General features: G+C 38.5%; 1 protein-coding gene across 6 annotated transcripts in view; it reads right to left on the bottom strand.

Moving 5' to 3' along the window:
• The window catches only part of Ttc27 (tetratricopeptide repeat domain 27), a 213,366-nt gene that overhangs the window by 76,686 nt on the left and 114,997 nt on the right, over window positions 1-21,683 (bottom strand). For 4 of the 6 annotated variants that reach the window (XM_023711274.1, XM_023711271.1, XM_023711273.1 and 1 more), the window contains 2 exons: window positions 19,145-19,240; window positions 16,983-17,105 (listed from right to left, as the gene is read on the bottom strand). The exons of 1 other annotated variant lie outside the window; for it this stretch is intronic. In XM_023711274.1, coding sequence (XP_023567042.1) covers window positions 16,983-17,105; window positions 19,145-19,240 — 219 coding nt within the window. The remainder of the gene's footprint in view (window positions 1-16,982; window positions 17,106-19,144; window positions 19,241-21,683) is intronic. One more of the 6 variants, XM_023711272.1, reaches the window with a different exon arrangement.

Raw genomic sequence — 21,683 nt, 5'->3', positions numbered from 1 at the left:
GCATGACAAGGGAATTAAAATGGAACACTAGGAACAATCTATGTAGTCAAAAAGAACACAATAATGGGGGTATAATTAAAAAAATAACCTATATATAACAAATAGCAAAATGACAGACATGTACATTACCAGTAACTAATTGTAAAGGAATCTGATACCTCAATTACTGCAAAGATTTACAGAGAAGACAGGAAAAACATGATCCAACTAAGTATAATCTACAACAGACACATTTCAGATTCAGACACCCAAGTAAGTTAAAAGTAGAAACACATTATATCACATAAACAATAACCAAAAATGAGCTAGGACAACTATATAATCACAGATACATTATTCTTAGGACAAAAACATGCATATTTTCATGCTAAAATGTTCATCCCATCAATAAGACATAACTATTGCATATGTACCTAACAACAGAAGCTTAAATCACATGAGGCAAAAACCAAGAGAACTGAAGAAGAAAATAGGTAATTCAATAGTATTTGGAAACTTTCACGTAACCTCAGTAATGGGCAAAATATAGAAAAGATGGAAATAAAAGATCTGAATAATACCAAAATACAACTATATCTAGTAGACATTTCAGAACATTCCACTTAACACATTCTTCTTAAGTACATTCTCCAGGATATACTATGTTAGGTCATAATATAAGACAATAAATTTGAAAGGACCAAAGTCATGCAAAGTATATTTTCTGCCAGGGAGGGTGATGCACACCTACAATCCCAGTACTCTGGAAGCTGAGATGGGAATCCCAAGCTCAAGGCCAATCTGGGATACACAGTGAATTTGAGGGCAATTTGTGGTACAGAGTGAGACCCTGTCTCAAAAACAGAACAAAAGTATGTTCTTCAACTTAACTGCTAAATAACCAATGAGTGAAAGAAATTACAACAAAATTTAAAACATTGTGATGAGTGAAAACAGTAACATGCCAAAATGTATGGGCTACAGCAAAAGCCTGCTTAGAGAGATATTTATAGATATCAATGCCTATGTTGAAAAGAAGAAAAAACTCAAGTCAATAATATAATCTTCCTTCATGAGTATAAAAAAAACAAAAAAAGGAGGGGCTGGACAGATAGCCCAGCGGATTAAAGGGCTTGCGTAGGCAGATGCAGGGACCTGGGTTCAATCTCCAGCATGCTGTGCCCGCCCCGAACCCTGGGCGTGCTGAGACTGCAATTGAGACTGGGTATGGTAGCATACACCTGTAATCCCAGAGCTTGGGAGGCTGAAAACAGGAGGATCACTACAAATCTGATCTGTATAATAAGACCCTGTAGACCCTGCACTAAATAGATTTTTTTAAAGCAAATTAAACTCAAAATAAGCATAAAGAATTAGGTACAAATAAAAGGAGAAAAAATAGAGAAAATCAACAAACCAAAAGATGGTTCTGGAAACACATATTATTAAAATTATAAATGAAAGAGGAAATACTCTTATCAGCCTTGTAGAATAAAGGTACCCTTCACCACAGGTAACCCACATTAATAATAGGATCCAAGGTTCAAACCATCAAATTATACTCTCAAAAGTACCTGTCTGATCAAATATTCTGGGTTTGTTTTTTTTTTTTGTTTGTTTTTTTGAGGATGTAAGGTCTGGCTTCAAGCTCATGATGATTACTTGCTCAGCTTCCCTTAAGATTATAGGCATGAGCCACCACACCCAGCTTTATTTTAAGTACACTGCATTACAGACTGAATATTCACAAGAGTAACATCTAGCATTTACAACCTTTGCAAAAACAAAATAACTGTACAAATTAAAGATTAAACAGTAATCAGAAAAATCTTCACATTTGGAAATGCTAAATTGTCAAGGATTTCACCTTGGTGAATTACGTCTTCCACCAGCTCCCACAGACCATAACTCTTCTAAGAAGGAGGAACACTAGGTTGAATATAACTGTTATCAAACACTAACAATTCTAGCCACTGGTCAGCAAGGGGCAGCTATCTAGAGAAGGCAGGAAACCTACAGCAGTGACCTTACATGGTCTGAGCTGACCTCTTCCCTCAGATTCCCCTCCCACATTTTTGTGTGAGGTAAGTTAATTCTTTCTCCTTGAGATCTTATACCTCTTCTTCCTGCCAACAGAATATCTTTCCCAAGGGAAGAGCTTGCAGGCAATAAATTTGCTTTCTTCAACTAGTCACACTGCATTCCTCGGCCTTCATTTTCTCCAAATGTTTTAGTTTTTTCTCTCCTTCCTCCACTTATCCACTCAATCTACATAATTTATTATCAAATAAAGAACTATAAAAGATGCTGAAGTTGATATAAATAAAGCACTAGGGCACTATGCACAACCTCTAACATTATTTTGCAGTATCAACATGTGAGTGGCTAGAAATCTTCACAGAATACAAAGGGTTTGAAATTTCTAGCTATGAGGTGCTATTCCTTATGGAAAAATATAGTTATTCATTTTTGTAGGATACAAGAACATTTTCATCTAAATGCCCATTAAACAGGATAAAAATAGATTCTCACAAACATAAAGAATATATAAGTGGGGCAACAGGCTACGATGAATCTGCAGTGCTTGTAAGAACTCTACTGGAGGCAAATCCCAAAGTCCATTCTTCTGTCCTCATATACACACCAATCTCAGCTATTACAATAGCCCATTATATTCTATAATGTCACACAACTCATTGCTATTCTTAATACAATTGTGTGGCAATAGGTACACATGAATAGTGAACCTCCACACAAAATTCAGTGAGCCAAGACTCCAGAAGAACCTATATTTACAGTTGAAATAAGATTCTACTTGCTCAGGACAAATCCTGAGGGCATTTCACTGACCTTCTCAGACCAAAAAGCTACAACTCTTGTTGCATAGGTCCTGCTTTACCTTGGTCTTAACCATCCAGCAGAAAAGTATGAAGAAGAAATTATAAGAAATAAAGCCATGCTGTTAAGTTGAGCTGTGGGGGACTCAGGTCAATAATTTCTGACATTGCCAGTTAAACAGAAGACCCAATGCTATTATGGGCTACTGGACTCTTTTAGAATATTTTGCTGAGTTTACACACCTATAATATTCAATAACGGAACTTAGAAAAAATGGGGTATACCTATGAATGTCCATTTTGTATCTGTGTATTCAAAGTGGTTGGGATAGATATATAGTTACATTCTGTTAATGAATAGAATGATTTGTTCTAATGGTGTTTGTAAATAGGATCACAAGTCCGCATCTTGTACAGCAATTAACCACTAAGAAGAATATATGCAGTGTATTATTTGTTGAAAAATTAAAAAAAATAAAAAATAAAAAAATAAAAAAAAAGAAACTAAAAAAAAAAAAGATTCTACTTGCGCTGCACAGAGCAAGGATCACCCACTCACATGCCCAGAAATTACTGCCAGTTTTTCAGAATGAATGTAGTCTGGTGAATGAGAATCCAAAAGAATGAGTCACTGCTCAGCTTTAGCAGTTTGTTGCCAATGTGGGATTTTGATCCAATGTTTTACATCTTTTGATTCTCTAAGGGAAACTAAGAAATCTAGGTTTTTAAACTTCAAATCTGAAAATGTTTAAATTTTTTTTTAAACATCAGGGAAGGCAAACAAAAGCCTCTCTGATCTTCCTTCACCCATAAACTGCCTGCCACTTTATATAGAGTCTAAATTCCCACTGTATCATACCTACCAATTGCTCTTTTTCCTGCTCCACATCCACCCTGATCATCTGATAACAGAATTCCTCTTAACGGAGAAAAACCCATTCTCTGTGTAGTTGAGGTACACAGGTCTCCCATCAGAGAGGAGAGTGCCTGACTCAGGGCCCCCAGTCTTCTGCAAAAAGGTTCTACTAGATATGAAACTAACTATAGTTTTCCAGTAGAGTTTACTAAGCTCAGGCTTCCTGTGGCCATCATGTTTGCTGCAGGAGAGGGTAACAAAGCCATGGTGCCATCATCTGGGCCTCTGAATTCAGCTCATACTATATATGAAGCCAGGAAGTTGAAAGGGAGCTTTAAATGTTCAACTACTTGTGTAGACAATTGCCACCCTCAGCAGTGGCACCAAAGAAATTTCATTAAGATCAGACTTGCAACATTTTTCTGGGTCCTGCTGGTGGCCCAAGGTATTATATGGTAGGATTTACACATATTTCCTGTCTGTTGTTCTACCCTACTTACCAGGCTGAAATGCTTCTATTCTTTTAAGATGAGCAGACTATCTGCCCTCCTAATTGGGCCAAACTGTGAACAAGCTTCTCAATTTATACAGGCTTTTACATTTTTTGGTACCAGGACTTAAACTTACAACCTCACACTTGCCAGTCAGGTGCTGTGCCACTGAGATATATACCCGGCCTTATATGGGCTTTTCTTACACTCTTCACAGAGAGTAGGAAAATAAATCCAGATAGATAGGGCCCAGATTCAGGCCTCTAGCATGGCAGCTAATGACAGATCTACTAGATTTTTCATTTGCATGACCCAATGAATTTTCTTTTTATGCCAAGCAAATGTGTGCTGAATCTTTTATAGTCACAATTCTATCATATCTCTACAAAATCATGTTGCATGACCCATTCTATACACTTTAACTGTAAGAGAAAGATATGGGAGAATACAGTTGTTTTTAGTCAGTAAATGTGACTTTGAGATAAAAGAAATAAAGTACAAGGAAAATCATCGTCTTCAAGTTAACTTTTATGTACATGTACCACACAGGAAATGTGAACATTATGTACTGCAAATGTGTACCAGAACAACAAAAACCAGAGGAGGAAGGGGACTGAGGAGTGGCGGGGGGAGAAGAGAATGGAGATGAGAAAAGGAAAGCAAGATGTGCTACGTTCAGGTACCTACTGCCCACAAGAAGGGTAAACACTGTTATACACATACTAATAAACTAAAATAATAGAAAAATAAATATAATTATACTTTTAAAAACTGCAGTGGCCAGGTGTGGTGGTGCACACTGGTAATCCCAGCACTCAGAGAAGGTGGAGGCAGGAGGACAACGGTAAGCTCAAGGCCAACATGGACTACACAGTGAATTTAAGACTAGCTTTTACTATAGAGTGAGACTCTGTCTCAAAAAGGGAAAAAAAAAATCTTGTAGCTTCAGGACAGAAAATTATCCAAGGTTATAATATATGTCCCTCCTCTAGGGTACTGACTTATAAATTCTTAATTTTTTAGAAATACAATAGATTAGGTCCTTGATTTTTCACTTGTAAAATGGACTTCTCACCTATAAAAATGGGCTTTTAGTTGTGAATTGGGCCATTACTTTTCACCTTTAGAAAGAGCATCACCTTTCACATGTACATGGGGCCTGTGCTTTCTTTTTTAAACCAGAGATCGAACTCAGGACATTGCACCCTCTGTGCATCTTATAAATTCACAAATTTCATAATTTCCACCCCACAAAACTCATAAATATACTATTTCCAGGCCACAATGACACAGGAAATTAGGGGGTGGGAAAATTGGCTGGGGAAACAGGTATGACCTGTCATTAACTACAAGACTCCAGAACACATGCCCAGAACTGCTCCCAAAGCCCTGCACATGGGCTTCGTGGGAGATCTCAAGCAGGTTTGACAGAAAGGCCCAGACTCAATGTCAGCCTGAGGAGTGGGGTCCCAGCACCAGCTCTCAGGACCCACATGTACAAATGCTCACAGGCTTCCTCCACATAGGATGGTATAGCAGATCCCTGGAATTTCCAAGGGTCACATTCCTAGAGCACTTGGAAATGTGAAAAACCACGAATTTCAGAAAATGTGTATACATGCATATAATTTATATGTGTGTATTATGTGTGTATTATGCTGCATCTCCCCCAGTTATATAATTTAATTTAAATAAAATACTGCATTGATAAAGCCTTAGAATGTACATGTCATTTTGGTGGCAACTTATGGATCTCAGACCTTTATACAGAAAAAAACTAAGAGCACTCAAGATAGTCACACTTGGAGGTCTAGAGATATAGCTCAGCAGGATAGTGCCTGCCTGGTAAGCTCAAGGTCCTGAGTTAGATTCCCAATACCAAAAAAAAAAAAAAGAAAAGAAAAAAATCTGATAGCCACACTTGGTCCAGCAACCTGTTATGATGCAGGAATGTTGGTGCATCTACCAGAGACAGGTTAGCCAATCAGCAGCATTAGCCAATCAGCAGCAAAGAGAAATGAATAACACTCTTGGACTGGCTATTTGCAGACCTGGGGGTATGGGGGTGTGCTGAGGCTATTTGTTCTTCCAAGAAATGGAGGGGGCTTTCACAAATAATTATTAGTTACATTCTAAGGAAAAATCTGCAAAAACTGAAGGTGTGAACTCTGAACCATGTTTCACAGGGGTGTATATAAATAAAATTGAACTTTTAAAAACTGTTATGGCCAGATTTGGTCTTCTTATATATGTATATAAATGTATAATTATATATTTTAGTTTTCTGCTTTAGCAGCTTAACTATACCCTATGTTTTTTAGTAACAGTTCCCATACCAAAGATTGCTTAAGGATATCTACCATTAATTTAATAACTGGATATAAATCCCTCATCTTGTCCCTTCTATACTCCATTCCTTGCCCAACTTTCTCTGTATGTTTTCACATACTATATTAATCACTTTCTTATTGTTAGGACAAAATGTCCCACACTCACAATTTAAAGAAGTTTATTTGGCCTAAGGTTTAAGAGTAGTCAGTCCAAGGTTAGCTGGCTCCAAGAAGACACGAAGGGCCACAAAGGAGTCTACTTAACACATGGCAGCCAGGAAGGAGAGAGTGGAAAGGCGGCTGAGGACAGGCGCATACCCCTTCAGGTTATGTCCCCCAAAACCTTTCTCCAACTAGGCCCCATAAATCAACCAGTTTCAAGAGCACACGAAGCCCTAAATTTATCAACAGATCAATCCACTGTTAATTATAGTATCCGTATGATTCAATCAGCTTCCAAAGGCCTTACCTCTGAAAACAAGAGAATTTAGGAGACACTCTGATTCTAAACCATAACAAAAACAGTTTTCTGTCTCTTTATTTTCCTCTTTTTCTTTGCTTTTTCTCTTTATTACTTTCCCTCTCTTCTCTATATAACTATTAATATTGACCTAAATATCATTAACATTTAATTTTCTCTAGCTTACTATATTTTACCTCTTTCCTTGACTTTTCCTGAGGAAGTCAAATATAATTAATTGGTCAAATTCTCAAGTAGTTACTCCCTCCTTCCACAGCACCACTAGGAGCATCCAGAAAAGACACAATGGAAGCTCTCATGGAGACATAACCACAATCCAAGGCACATCACAAAGTTAGTCCCACAAGACAGGAGAAGAAATATCTTTCCTAACAACTATAAGTTTCCACAGAGAAACACAACTGAAGTGAGAAAACAGGGCAAGATGCTTTCAAGAATATATAACTCTATAAAAGCTAAGCTCGGATGCTGAAGAAGGCAAAATTTGGGGCAAAGATTTTTTTAAAACTATTAAAAATAACCGATGAGATTAAAGAGGAAAATAAACAGCTAAATGAATCAACAACTAAACTGAGCAATAAGTTCAAAGAAAAAACAAGAAGGTTGATTAAGTTAAAGAAAGCAATCCAAAATATGAAAGACTACTTCCATAAAAGAGAAATTAAAACAAAAAACAAAAAAACAACCAGATATTCTGGAAACACACACCTCATGAAGTCAAGTAAAATACTCAATTGAATGGCTAGGCAGTAACATCAACCAAAAGAATCTTAGAAGTTAAAGACCGACTGGAAGTATTAGAACATCCAGATAAGATCAAAGGAAAAGGAAAATGAAACCCTGACAGACCTTACAAGAGTTCCTGGACAGAAAAGAAAGAATTAAGTTATAACATGTGCAGGTACAAATTTCCTATGATCAATGTGATCATTATGCATATCTATGATTTCCCAGTACACTTAATTGATTTTTAAAAAGAGCACCTAGATAAATCTAAAAAATATAAGGTTTTTAGCAAATGATGGGGAAAAGTATATGAAATGTTTGCCATCTCTATTCATCAGAGAACTGCAAATTAAAACTACATTAAGATTCCATCTCACCTCATCAGAATAACTATCATCAAAAAAACAAACCATGCTGAATGCTAGTGAGGGTGCGGATAGGGGTGAGGAAGGAACTCTTCCACATCACTGATGAGAATGTAAACTAGTACAACTACTACAGAAGTCAGTATGGCTATTCCTCAAAAGATAAAACACACAAACAGCATTTGACCTGGATATTCCACTCTTGAACACATCCCCCTTCAAATTAGGGCCTGCGTGCTACAGTGGCACATTCACATGCACGTTTATAGTAGCGCAATTCACAACAGCCACACTGTGGAAACGGCCTATACATGCAGGAACCCAAGTGGGAGAGAGGCATCCCCTGGTCATTAGTTGGATATATTCATAGAGAGTTGGGGATGTCCTTAAAATGAGTTATCTAGGATAAAATGACACAATATATGCTAGGGAGTTGCCCCTTTGGTAGGCTATGTTAAAGTTTACACCATTTATGGAAGCTGAAATCTGCTGTCCTAATAGAGTGCTTTCTGAGGATGGGAGATGGGGATTGCCTAGAGGCAGTGCACAATGCATAATTCATAGACAAAAGTGAAGGTTTGTAGGAGGGAGTGCAATTTACAGGTGAAAAACTTCCTTTGAAGGAAGGAAGGTGAGAAGCTTTACAGGTAAAAGGCTTCATTTGGGATCAAAGAGAAAACACTCTGTGGGACACACTCTGGCTGAAATCAATACCAAGTATCACTGTATAACTAAATGGGGGAAGATCAAAAACAATTTGTCCTAATGAATAGTTATACAGTAAAACTTGAGTTTCACAGGGCTTTCTAACCAAATTATATCTAGACAGCAACTCTTCTTAAAACTAAAACTATTAAAAAGCAAAAGTGATGGCTCAAAAGTAGGCTGAGTGTGTGAGATGTTCCCCACTCTGGAGATTCACCACTTGACCAGAGTCTAGTATGGAGAGGCAACAGAATTTCAGAAATACACAAAGGGGTTAATATGCTGAAAAACATGCTATACTAAGACTCATTTACATTTATGACAGTATGTTTTTCTGCAAGTTGTAATGTGGGAAATTTGAAATTTAAAGAACTGAGACCTTATTCTATGTAAACATTTAAAAAAAAACTGTTGGAGACAAAGAACTTGGGTTCTACTCATAGTAAACACTATGAATGGAAGTCAAGTTTGATCTGCAGTGAAAAGGAGAGAAAATGCTTCAGGAAAACTATTCACACTTGAGTCAAAAGTAATTATCAAACCAAACTGCCCTCTTGGCTGTAATTTGTGCCTTGACTTTGTGAATTAACAGAAGGAATTAAAATATAGTAAGAATGGCCTTCATCTGGCTTTGCATCTGACCAACATACATACCAACTATAGCAAGCCCTCCTGGTAAAATCTGAAGGGACAAAAATAAACTCTAGACTCAAAGATAGTATCAAGTGGTAAACATAAATGACAGAAGCTTAACTAAAGGCTACTACTCCAAGGGAGTGAAGAAAGGTAGAATAAGAACTTAAGGTCACAAAGTCAAACTTGGCCTCCTAAGAAATAGCTTTAGGAGTAAAAAAAGAACTTGCTGTACATGTGTGTGCAGCATATGCATGTTTGTGTATGCATGCCTGAAATTCACACAACTATGGATTTAGTCTAGATGCCATGTTCTCCCTGAAGCACAGAAGAAGCAAGGATCTGATTTTCCCAATGTAGAGGCTGGTTGTCAGAGAAGGAAAACTGACCACTGGGAAGGTGTTCTGCCTCCTTGCCACAGGGCATAGGAATAACTGGGGCAGAGCTAAAACAGCCCCAAAGCCTCTCCTCTTACTAAGGACAGTGCTTCTAGCAAAAGGGCAGTTCAGTCTTGGTCTAAATTCTTGTTCTATGAGCAGCAACTGAGAGGTGAAAAGTCCACAGCACGTCACCCACCCCAGCTGGACACACCCAGCTAGACTTTGTCTGTGGCTGGGCCTAGTACTAAGCACTCTCTTACACAGCCAACTGTTCACTAATTGCTTTTCACATTTATGTGTGTGACAACACCATGTGCTGGTTTGATTTTTCAGAGTATTTGCCAACACAAGTACTCTAGGCTCAAGATAAAACAGAGTAATTTAAAACAGGCCTAGTTATCCAATTAGCTAATCACCTCCCATTTGTATCACCAAGCTATAGAGCATTTTCAGTTACATATTTTGCCTATTTTCCTCACACAAGTGAATATAACCTGTTCTAATTTACAAACCCAACATTCAGATGTTTTTTTTGTTTTGTTTGTTTTTTTTTTTGTCGTTGTTTGTCAGCCTTTTTGTTTTTCAGCTGAGGTTTATTTTTTTTTTGTTTTGTTTTGTTTTTAGTGCCGAGGACGGAACCTAGGGCTTCCAGCTTTCTAGAAAGGGTTCTATCACTAATCTAAATCCCTAGCCCCTGAACATTCAGGGGTTTTTTGCTTTTGTTTTTTGTTTGTTTTTTGAAGTTTATTTGGTACATGGTCTCACTATGCAGCTCAGACTTGTAGTGATCCTCCTCCTGTCTCAGCCTCCCCAGCTCTGGGATTACAGGCGTGCACCACCATACCCGGTTTCAGTGGGCATGCAGTACTAGGGATCTAATCTTGGTCCTTGCACTTGCCAGGCAGGCACTTAGACCACCAAGCTATCTTTCCAGCCCAAACATCCAGTTTTTAAGGAATTAAAAGTAACCATCATGTGGAGAAAGGTGTATAGGCTTCAGGGAAAAGGAAGTCTGAGCTTGGATACCACTTACTAATGCTCATCAATAAAGTTACAAAAACAATTCATACTTTGTATGCTAGAATGATTACAAAATAATTACATAAAGAATGTAGTATAGAGGCACTCAAGAAACTGCATTACAGTATGTTTAGCTCTTACTGAACAAAAGTTTGAATTCTTGGCATGGTGGTGCACACCTATCATCCTAGCATTTGCAAGCCCTAGGCAGGAGGAGTGCTGGGAGCTCAAGGCCAGCCTGGACCCTGCCTCAAAACAAAATAAAAACTAAAGAATCAAAATTCTTTTTTTTTTTTCTTTTTGCAGAACCAGGGATTGAACTCAGGCCCTTGCGCTTGCCCAGGAAATGCTTATTCCACTGAGCCATCTCCCCAGCCCAAGAATCAAAATTCTTAAAGGGCTGTACTTCTATCCTTAAGTTAAAGTAGAAGAGGGGAAATCTCATCATTTATTTCTGCAGAGAGAACAATATGGCAGTGGTTGGGGAAGTGTCTCCTGCCACACGTAAATCCATTTATAAGAAGTGTCTTACGGAAGCTTTGCTTCAAGGCACTCATCATTCAGTGAACACTGACTAATCATTTATTACGCAAGAATTTTGAACATTTGCTGTGTGCCAGGTCTACATGAGGTTCTGGAGAGATGAAAATAAATGATACAGACATAGATCTACTTCTTAAACAGTTTACATTAATAGGTCACTTAAGCCAGCAAACAGAGGTACCAGAGAGTAACAGTGCTACATGACTCCACAGGAGAAGAGAAACAACAAATTTGTGGGAAGGGTCAAGAAAGGCTCTGTAAAACTGCAACTGTCAAGGAGAAACCCAGAGGGTAAATGTGGTCAGCTGAAGGAAATTAGGCACTCCAGACAGACAAGAGCATGTATGAAGGCACTGAACAAGACAAGGCTGCAAAGCCAGGAAATAACGAGGAGTTTAGTCTTATTGGAACTTCAGGAACAACTTGAATGAGAAGTGTGAAAGCAGATGCAACAGAAACAAAAGTGGAGGTAAAAATGTGGTTGGCGAGAGAAGCAGGATCCAGACCATGAGGTGTCTCTGAAATTCATTCTCAACAAAGGGAACTTACTGAGGTTAGGAATGACATAATTAGACTTGTCTTTAGAAAGATAAACACTATGGTTGCAGTATAACCAAAAAACAAACAAAAAAAAAGCCTTAAGAAAAAAAAAATCTTTAAAATCATACAAAGAAATTCTATTTTGGAAGGCAAACCCCTAAAACAGGGCCAGCAAGATAGCTCAGTGGACTAAATGCCTGCTTAGCCAAGCACAAGGACCGGGATTCGTTCCCTGGCACCACATGCCTTGCTGGCCCCACCCCTGGAGCAGGCTGAGCCAGCCACCGAGACCAGGTGTGGTGGCACACGCTTGCAATCCCAGCGCTGGGGAGGCTGAAAATAGTAGGATCACCATGAGTCCAAAATACATAGTGAGACCCTGTACCAAATACGTAAATTTAAAAAAAAAAAAGTAACACAGAAAGTCTAAAGAAGCTGCTTAAAAAAAAGAACAACAACAATAACAACAAAAATACTATTTAAAAATAAAACACTAACTTATAATTTGAAGAAACTTTCTTAAGAGTACACGGTTACAGTGATCTACAAATGTAGTATAATAAAAGACTCAGCTACAGACAATTAGGTGCCTTGCTTTCTAGAAACAGAAGAACCATCTTACCCACCCCACCCCTCACCCTCACCTCCCAGATAGCTTATGGCAGCTTGGTCTTTGTTACTTACTTAGAGACCAGATTTGTTCAACAAACTAAGAATCTGCCATCAGCCAAGGGAAATTCCTATAACTAGGCCTGAGAGCTAAAAGGCTAAATGCTAACAGATTAGAACCAGCTCTGATCCCAAGGTCAAGCTAAATTAATCTTAGATATTTTGCCAATAAATAATGGCAGGTAGTTTCTAAATTAGAAAGTCTGAGCCACAAAAGCAGCTGTAAACATGAGGATCAGGGCCCACTAATTAGAATTAAATGGCCATCTGGATTTGTCTTTTAAAAATTAATTATACCGTTAAGAACTAAATGCAAGGATTAAAATTTCACAAATTTCTAGCTAAATCAAAATGTGGTGAAAACTATGGGCATTTGACCAAATGCTAAAAGAATTTCAGCTGCTTTAGAAATAAAACATTTGCTTCCTACTTGAAGTAAAACTTATTAGCATCTATTGGCAAATACAGCCTAAGAAAAATAGGTAGTGGAGGCTCTTTATTAGATAAATATAATGCTAAAATCAATTGTTAAAAATCAAGATTTTGGAGGGATGCTTAGCTATAATTCACAAAATACTTAAGATAAACTAAATGACTATTCAGTCCTAAAAATTAAAACATGCACATTTCCAACACAGCAATCTACCATCACCAGAAGAAAATTCTTACACGGTCATGTCCACATTTCAGAAAATAACATCACAATTATTTAGCAGGACATAGTTGAGAATACCTTGTCTGATGATGATGAATGCATTATATTCTTTTTCTCCTTACAATGCAGGAATCTCAGGTTTCTATATTTTCAAAAATAATTAACATCATCTTTGAAAACACTTTGAATATGTGCATTTCACCAACTTGCTTACTTATTTCAAAAAGTACCATTTCAAATTCCTGTACTTTTATTCTGTCATTATTGATCTGCCAATGTAAAAGAACAGTAAAAAACAATACAGCAGAAACTATATCACATTAGAAATCAAGACATTTATCCACTCTGCGTGTGTGTGTGTGTGTGTGTGTGTGTGTGTGTGTGTTACCGTAGTAAGAACAGAACACCGAGCCTTCACACTTATCCGCAGTTCCAAGGCTCTTTACTCTGAGACGGGGTCTCACCAAGTCACTGAGTGGCCCAGGCTGGGCTAGAGTTAAGGACCCTAAAGCCACAGCTTTCCGGCATGCAATTATAGGCATGTGTCTCCATGTCTGAGTTTATCCCTTCATTAAACATGTATTACTTTAGTGCCAGACAATAGACACAAAAAAATTTTTTGTCTTAATACCCAAAGAAATATACTACTATATTTCATCAAATTTAAGATGCTATCATTTTTAAGACAAACTATTAAGAAAAGAAATGCTTTTAATTCTGACCTAATGCTCTACATGAACCACACCAGCCACTCACTGCTTTCATTTTTTTCCCACCTACTGAGGGAAATTTGACAATCTTTCCAGTATTCAATACACTGCTTGATGCTATATGTGGCATCTTTTTTCACATATCTTAGTATGAAAGAAAACTTCATCCACTTTGGGGTATCTTCTTTCTTAGCTCCTACAAAGCACTTTGTGTTACTTTTAAAGAAGAGTTAATGTATGACTAACAACAAGTGTTACATCACTAATACCAAATTTATATTTCTCTACTTCAGTTCTGTCCTTTTCTCTGTATTCAATAGTTTTTTGTTTCTGTTCCAGATCATACCGAATCTTTCTGAAAATATTGTAAAGGGTAATTTAAGATGACATACGTACTGCTGATACCATGTCTGTAATTCAACTGAAATAACACTGAATGTAACTGTAACTAAGCCTGCACATGCAGAGACATTGGTAACCTGATGAGAAGGCCACCTGACTGACAGCAAGTGGAAGACACCATCATCGGTTACATACATCCCACTTTCAAAGATAGGAAAATACACATCTCTTAGAATCAGAGCAATAATACCAGCAAACATTTAGGGAGCACTATGAGCACCATCCTATGTGCTTAACATGTATTAGCTCATGAAAACATAAAAGGGAAACAGACTACTGCTTCTACATGAAGACACTGAGGAAGGCAGATACAGTTACTTGCATAAAACATGAATCTGGCATCTGAACCCAGCAGGGTAAGCCCAGAAGCTGTACATTTTTAACCACTGTGCTGCACTGCCTCTCAAGTAAAGAATCAGTAGCTAGCTTTGCAACCTGAAATAAATCTTAAGAAAAGGGGCTCCACTATTTTGAAGAAGCAGTGGGGGAGGGAGGAGAGAGGAAGCGACAGTAAAAAGAACTAAGATGTGTTATGTACTTGTAGTAACTCCTTACAATGACTGTAATCATTACGCACTATAAACATGTACCAATAAACATGTTTTTAAAAGGAGGTGGGGCCTGGTCAGAGGAGGTGGCTCAGCAGGGCATGACCTAGAAGGATGGCGCTCCCTTCCTGGTTCCTTCCTTCTGGCTCTGCTTCCTGACCCCCAAGACATGAGCAGGTTTCCTCCCAGCACAACACTTTCAGCTCTGAAGCCAGCCAACCAGTGCCTGTAAACATAAGCCACCACCAAAATTCTCACCCTGCCAAAAAAAAGGAAGGAATCATTCTCCAGGATCAGAATAATTTTATAGGGGGCCTGGCCCTAGCTCAGTCCTTTAAGTGGCTGCTTCCACAAAGCTGTCAGGCTCAGATTGCTGTAGTTCGATCCCCACAACATTCCAGCCAGCCAAACCTGCCCTGAAGGCATTCGGAGAAAAAAAAAAAAATCCCAGAATAATTCTATTATTCTATTGCTGGAACTTTAGTATATGCTAATTTCTCCTTTGGCCAATATATTTCAAATATCTTCACTGCTATTAACTTACTAATGAAAAAATGTAACTTACACTATTAGTCTACAATAGTACATAAAATGGACATGGTGGCATATGCCTGTAATCCCAGCACTCTGGAGGCTGAGTCAGAAACCTCACCATGAGTTAGATGCCAACCTGGGAACACAGATCTTGCCTCAAAAAATAAAAGTAAAGTAAAATAAAATAGACATAAGTGAGTAGGAAAGCATTTAAGGAAATATCTACTAGAGCACTACTTCTTGTCTTTAGGGTAATGGCAAAAGCTGACCATACCCACAAATGATCCAATCTGTGCATTCTACTCTGCTGTGTACTTAAGTTACAGAAAAGTTTAGTTTGAACAATACAATTTCAATGCATCATATTTTTATGGCTACTTATAATACAAAGCGCCTATTCTGTGATTCTGCTCATGTATAAAGGGAAACCATAACAGATTAATAGCAGATGAAAATATTACAATATTCTCTCCCCAACCCAATTTAAATGTGGAATTAAATGAGCATCACACACTTGGTAACTCTTCTGCCTCAAGGGAAGTCCACCCTTTGAATTTTCTACAGGCTGAGCCAGTTGTCCTTCTTAACTTCGTTTAAGAACACAGACCCTGAAAATCAGGCAATCCAGTAATAATTAAAATAATTCCTAATATTTAACTTTGAACTTTTAGTACAGGAGAGCGGTCAATAAGGGAAAGGGATTAAAGTGCACAATGTCCTCAAGGTTTTCATTATTTATATTTAACTGTCAAATACAACATCAATTTCAGTCTGACTTAAAATAATCTGATTTCAAATATCTTTACTGGTATTAACTTATTAATGAAAATAATATAACTTTCACTATCAGTCTAAAACAGTACATAAAATGGACATGGTGGTACATGCCTGTAATCTCTCAATAGAAATCAGAGTGTAATGGGTCAACTCACATTTTAGATTATAAATGTAAATCTTATGCTTTCTGTTGTAAATGTATATTCACCACTGTTCTAAGTTGCTTAGTAAATAGTGGCTGTTACTTGTTGTTTGCTAGATAAAATTCCTACCTAACCAATCCCTGTAAAAAAAAGTTAGAGGACAGAGATGGCTTCATAAGGAAACTAAATGGGATTTAACTTCTTGTAACCTTGGGCTATGCAAGATTGCCTGCAGGTACTTACTCAGGTACAAGATAATCAGAAACTAAAACAAAGCCCCAGGAAATTTAGTTTGGGTAGTGGTCACAATGACCCTGAAAGCATTGTTTTGTATCAATGAATTTGTTTACCAAACAGAATGTGGTTTCATGTTTTAAAAGATTCGTGCTTCCTGTGATAGCAGCCTTTTGGTCCTCTCCTGCGTGAGAGCTGATGGGGGCCCTGAGCTCAGTAATAAACGGCTTTCCAAATTCCAATCTGGCTGATCTGGTTCCTATCCTGAGTGACCCATAACAAGAGAAACACTAAGAAGTTTTCTAAGGACAAAGCAAAACAAGGAATGTAAGTGAACATGGCAAAAGTGGGCTTAAAAAGCAGAAAAAGGCAGATGTTCAAGGAAGCTGGCTCTCACCAGTCCCCAGATTTTCCTATTACATACCTTGCCATGCTGCCCAGCCCGCTCGTAACAAATGACCACATCTTCCCACATTTCCAGCTTCTCAAATATTTGAAGGGCTGAACTGGTGCATCCCAACTCAAACAGCAAACCTGCAAGCTGGCGCTAAAAAACCCAAGTTAAAATCATTAATATTCCCTGAAGTAAAGAGAGATTTGTTTCACTTGCAAATGTATCCAATTTGTTTTGTTTTGTTTTGGCCGGGCCTGGCCAGGCCGACCCGGCTCGGGTAGGGTCGGGTCCGGTCGGGTCGGGTGGGGTGGGGTCGGGTTGGGTCAGGTTGGGTTGGGTTTGGGGCATAGTACTGCTGTATAGTCCAGGCTGGCCTTTCAATCACAGGCCTCAAATTCCTGAATGCTGGAATGGCAGGCATGTGCTGCCACACCAAGCCCAATCTTTTTAAGGACCACATACGTAATAAGTGTGTTTTGTTTTGGTTTGGTTTGGATTTTTTTAAATTTAGTATAGGGTCACTACACAGCTCGAACTCCTCCTATTTTTAGCCTCCCCAGTCCTGGGATTACAGGTGTGCGCCACCACACCCAGTCTTGGTGGCCAGCTCAGCAAGCTTGGGGGCAAGGCCAGCACGACATGTGCCAGGGATCCAACCTCAGTCCCTGTGCTTGCCTAAGCAGGCACTTAGTCAGCTGAGCTATCTTGCTGGCCCCACAAATGTAATAAATGTATGATTTCTGTAATTCAACCTTTACTATTTAGGAATCTGTCATGATCATATAACTACATTTATTTCAACAAGCCTCTTTTATGGGGTAAAAGCTTAAAACACCACTTAGAAATTTCTGTGTACAGCTCTGTGATCAACACTGGGAAGTTGACTGTACTGGGCCTCAATTTTCTTCCCACAAAATTAAAAAACTAGACCAAATAATGTCAGTAATCTTCAGGGCTAAAATTCTACAAAGTAGTAGGACCACAGCTATTCTACAGAAGGACATGGGACAGGATAGTCAACATGTGGCTTTACAAACTGCACTCAGTTTCCTCATATCTTCAGAAAGAGTAGTCAGACATACATCATAAAGCATCAAATAAATGCTTTCTGCTAATTTTTAAAACAACTCAGTTAAAGGTTTGTTCTGGGGCCAGGGAGATGGCTCAGTAGAATAAGCACTTCCCTGGTAAGTGCAAGGGCCTGAGTTCAATCCCCAGTTCCGCAAAAAAAAAAAAAAAAAGAAAGAAAACCTTAATCAGCTTTTCCTGTGAGTGGCCTTAGGTGACCTGTGAAAATGGTTCGCTACTCTCTCGACCCAGAAAACCCCACAAAATCATGCAAATCAAGAGGCTTAAATCTTTGTGTTCACTTTAAGAACATGCATGAAACTGCCCAGGCCAACAAGGGTATGCATATCTGAAAGGCCACCAAGTATCTGAAGGATGTCACATTAAAGAAGCAATGTGTACCATTCCAGCATTACAATGGTGGAGTTGGTAGGTGTGCGCAGGCCAAACAGTGGGGCTGGATACGGGATCAGTGGCCCAAAAAAAGTGCTGAATTTTTGCTGCACATGCTTAAAAATGCAGAGGTGTAGATTCTCTGGTAATTGAACACATCCAGGTAAACAAAGTACTCAAGATGTGCTGCCATACTTACAGAGCTCATGGCCGGGTTAATCCATCCATGAGCTCCCCCTGCCATACTGAGATGATCCTTACTGAAAAGGAACAAATTGTTCTAAGCCAGAGGAGGAAGTTGCACAGAAGAAAAAGATATCCCAGAAGAAACTGAAGAAACAAAAACTTCTGGCATGGGAATAAACTAAGCATAAAATAAATGCAAATAAAATTTAAAAAAAAAAAAGGTTTGTTTTTTGGCAGAAAGATCTTAAATGATTTTTAAATATAAGTTACTTTGAAAATGAAAGCATTATGATTCTCCAATGATTTAATTCTAGGAGTCTACCTAATACTGTATAGTTCTAAATTGTTTTGAAAATATTTTAAAACTCTAGTATCACTTTAATCAAAGTAGTAATTTAAAGTAGCAATGTGCAGTTAGATGCTTTTATTATTTTCACAGACATATTTGAGAATTCAAACATAAGTTGAAATTATTCTTTTCTAATACATCAACCTTTCTACTGCAAAGTATAGTATTTTCCACACCCAAGGACAAACAAAAGTACCTGGATGGCCCAGTGAGGTGGTACTTGACAGCAATAGAAAATTTTCAGTCGTTCTAACACAGACGTTGCTTTATCTTCAAATTGATCTGCAAGGGCCTGAAGAACACATATAAAAATCAGGATCCACAGGTGAAATAGCATTTTAATATGAACAAAATTCCCACTGCAAAAGTTACACAAAGGCATATATAAGCAATACAAAACTCATTACTTTGATAGGTGTTGAATTTTTTCTTGCGTTTCTTTAAGTGTGCAAAAATGTTTTAATCAGTATTTACATAAATATTTAAAAAGGGCTGGTGACATAGTTCAGGGCAACAAACCCTGGCTTCAATCTCCATACTGGAAAAACTAAGTAAATAAAAAGAAAAAGATAAAAGAAAAAAAAAAAAAACTTTTTCTGGGCATGATGGAGTGAAGGCTGAGCCAGGAGCACTAAGTTCAATCTAGGGAGATATTACCTCAAAATAAAAAATTTTAAAAGGTCTGGGGGTAGCTCAGTGTGAAGGGGGTGGATTCAATTCCCCAAACTAAGAAACAATAAAAGATAACAATAATAATAAAAACACTGGGCATGGTGGTTGTAATCCCAGCATTCAGGAGACTGAAGCAGAAGGATTGCCATGAGTCTGAGGCCAGACTAGGACACAAAGTGAGTTCAAGACCACCCTAAACTGCACAGTAAGACACTGTCTCAAATAAGTAAATGAATAAACAATGAACTAAAATATGAAAACCAAAAGCTAAGAATTAAATAAAAACTAAGATTTCCCTAAATAATCCTTTCAGTGATTTTTTTTTTTTTTTTTTTTTTTTTTTTTTTTTCAGAACCAGGGATTGAACTCAGGCCCTTGTGCTTGTCAGGCAAGCACTTATTCTACTGAGCCATCTCCACGGCCCCTGAACTTATCTTATTGATAAAGCTTTTTATTATTTTTTCCCTGGTAGTATTCAGGATTTAACCCATGACACATTACCACTAAGCTACATCCCTAGCTGTCCTTTTGATTTTTTGTTTCGAGACAGTCTCATTAAATGACTTAGGTATAATTTGAACCTGTGATCCACCTGTCACAGTGTTCCTCAATGTTCGGATTACAGGTGTGTACCACCATGCCTGGCTATTTTTACTTTCTAAAGAAAAAAATCTTCCTTAGCATATCTGTTTTATGACATAATGCCACTTTGACAAAAGCATACTCTAATACGAAAACCGAATTGTCAAAAGAATTTTATTTCTTCAGTACTAACTAAAGTGAAGAAAGAAAACTAAATCCTTTTGTCACAGAAAGCAAGCTTCCTTGCTCCTCAGCAACAAAGCTTTAAGGCTGAATATCTACGTGAGACCATCTGCATGGTATGGTGGCCAGCTGCGTGCTGCGTGCACTGAACAATCCCTCTGATGTACTGAAACACTAAATAACTAAATTCTTGGAGGCTGCAACTAGAAGACCAAGAAGACCGACAACTAGGCTGGCTCTGAGATAAGGAACCGGGCCAAAGGCAAAGTCAAAAGGTGGCACTATTAGTGGTCAAGTGATTCCAGTCATCAAAAGAGCTCACATACACAGTATATCAGTGTGTGCAATACACCCTAATCTCTAGACAAACACGTGGACAGCAACCTCAAGCCATGATCATCTGCCCCCAGCCCACCCCTTCACCTGTCACTCACCTAATACTATGCATATGTATTTTTCTGATACTGCACTTAGCCCTCTCAACTGTGAATTATCATGATCTTTATTCCATAATGCGGTATTCGAAGGGTTTTTTTGTTTTTGTTTTTGTTTCCATTTTTTGGTGCTGGGAATCAAACTCAGGACCTTGAGCTTGCCAGGCAAGTACTGTGCCACTAAGCTGTATCCCCAGCCCTCTCGAGTTATCTTTTTTTTTTTTCCAGGTTTCAAATGAATTTTTATTTACTATTTTTTATGACTATAAGTAAGTGTTTCCACTATGGAAAAGAAAGTTAGCACAGTACATTTTCATAACTAAGGAATGGATTTTCTGAAGTCATCATCAATAGGGTAAAAACAGAAAAACAAAACAAAAAAATGGCCTGAATGTTGGAATTCAGTTCTTTATATAAAGTCCCTTGTAGAAACAAAACAGAATTAAAACCAAAAAAGGGGAGGGCAAAATTTAAGAAGGAAAAGGAAAAGGAGAGAAGAGGACTCATTGCTTCTCCGACTTCTCTTCAGCTTCCTCTCCAGGGTCCCTGTTCTCCTCCCTCACAAAGAGCACTTCTAGGGGTCCTGAACAGACCCAGAGCGCAGGCCGGCGAGTGAGTGAGACCACCCGGCCGCGGGATCCTGAGCAGACCCAGAGCGCAGGCCCGGGAGTGAGTGAGACGACCCAGGCCGCGGGATCCTGGAAAGACCCAGAACGCAGGCCCGGGAGTGAGTGAGACGACCCGGGCCGCGGGATCCTGAACAGACCCGGAGCGCAGGCCCGGGAGTGAGTGAGACGACCCGGGCCGCGGGATCCTGAACAGACCCGGAGCGCAGGCCCGGGAGTGAGTGAGACGACCCAGGCC

Source organism: Octodon degus, unplaced genomic scaffold, assembly GCF_000260255.1.
Source record: "Octodon degus isolate 3935 unplaced genomic scaffold, OctDeg1.0 scaffold00020, whole genome shotgun sequence".
Lineage (NCBI taxonomy): Eukaryota > Metazoa > Chordata > Mammalia > Rodentia > Octodontidae > Octodon > Octodon degus.
The sequence above is the reverse complement of the archived record's forward strand: the minus strand, read 5'-3'. Positions and strand labels throughout refer to the sequence as shown.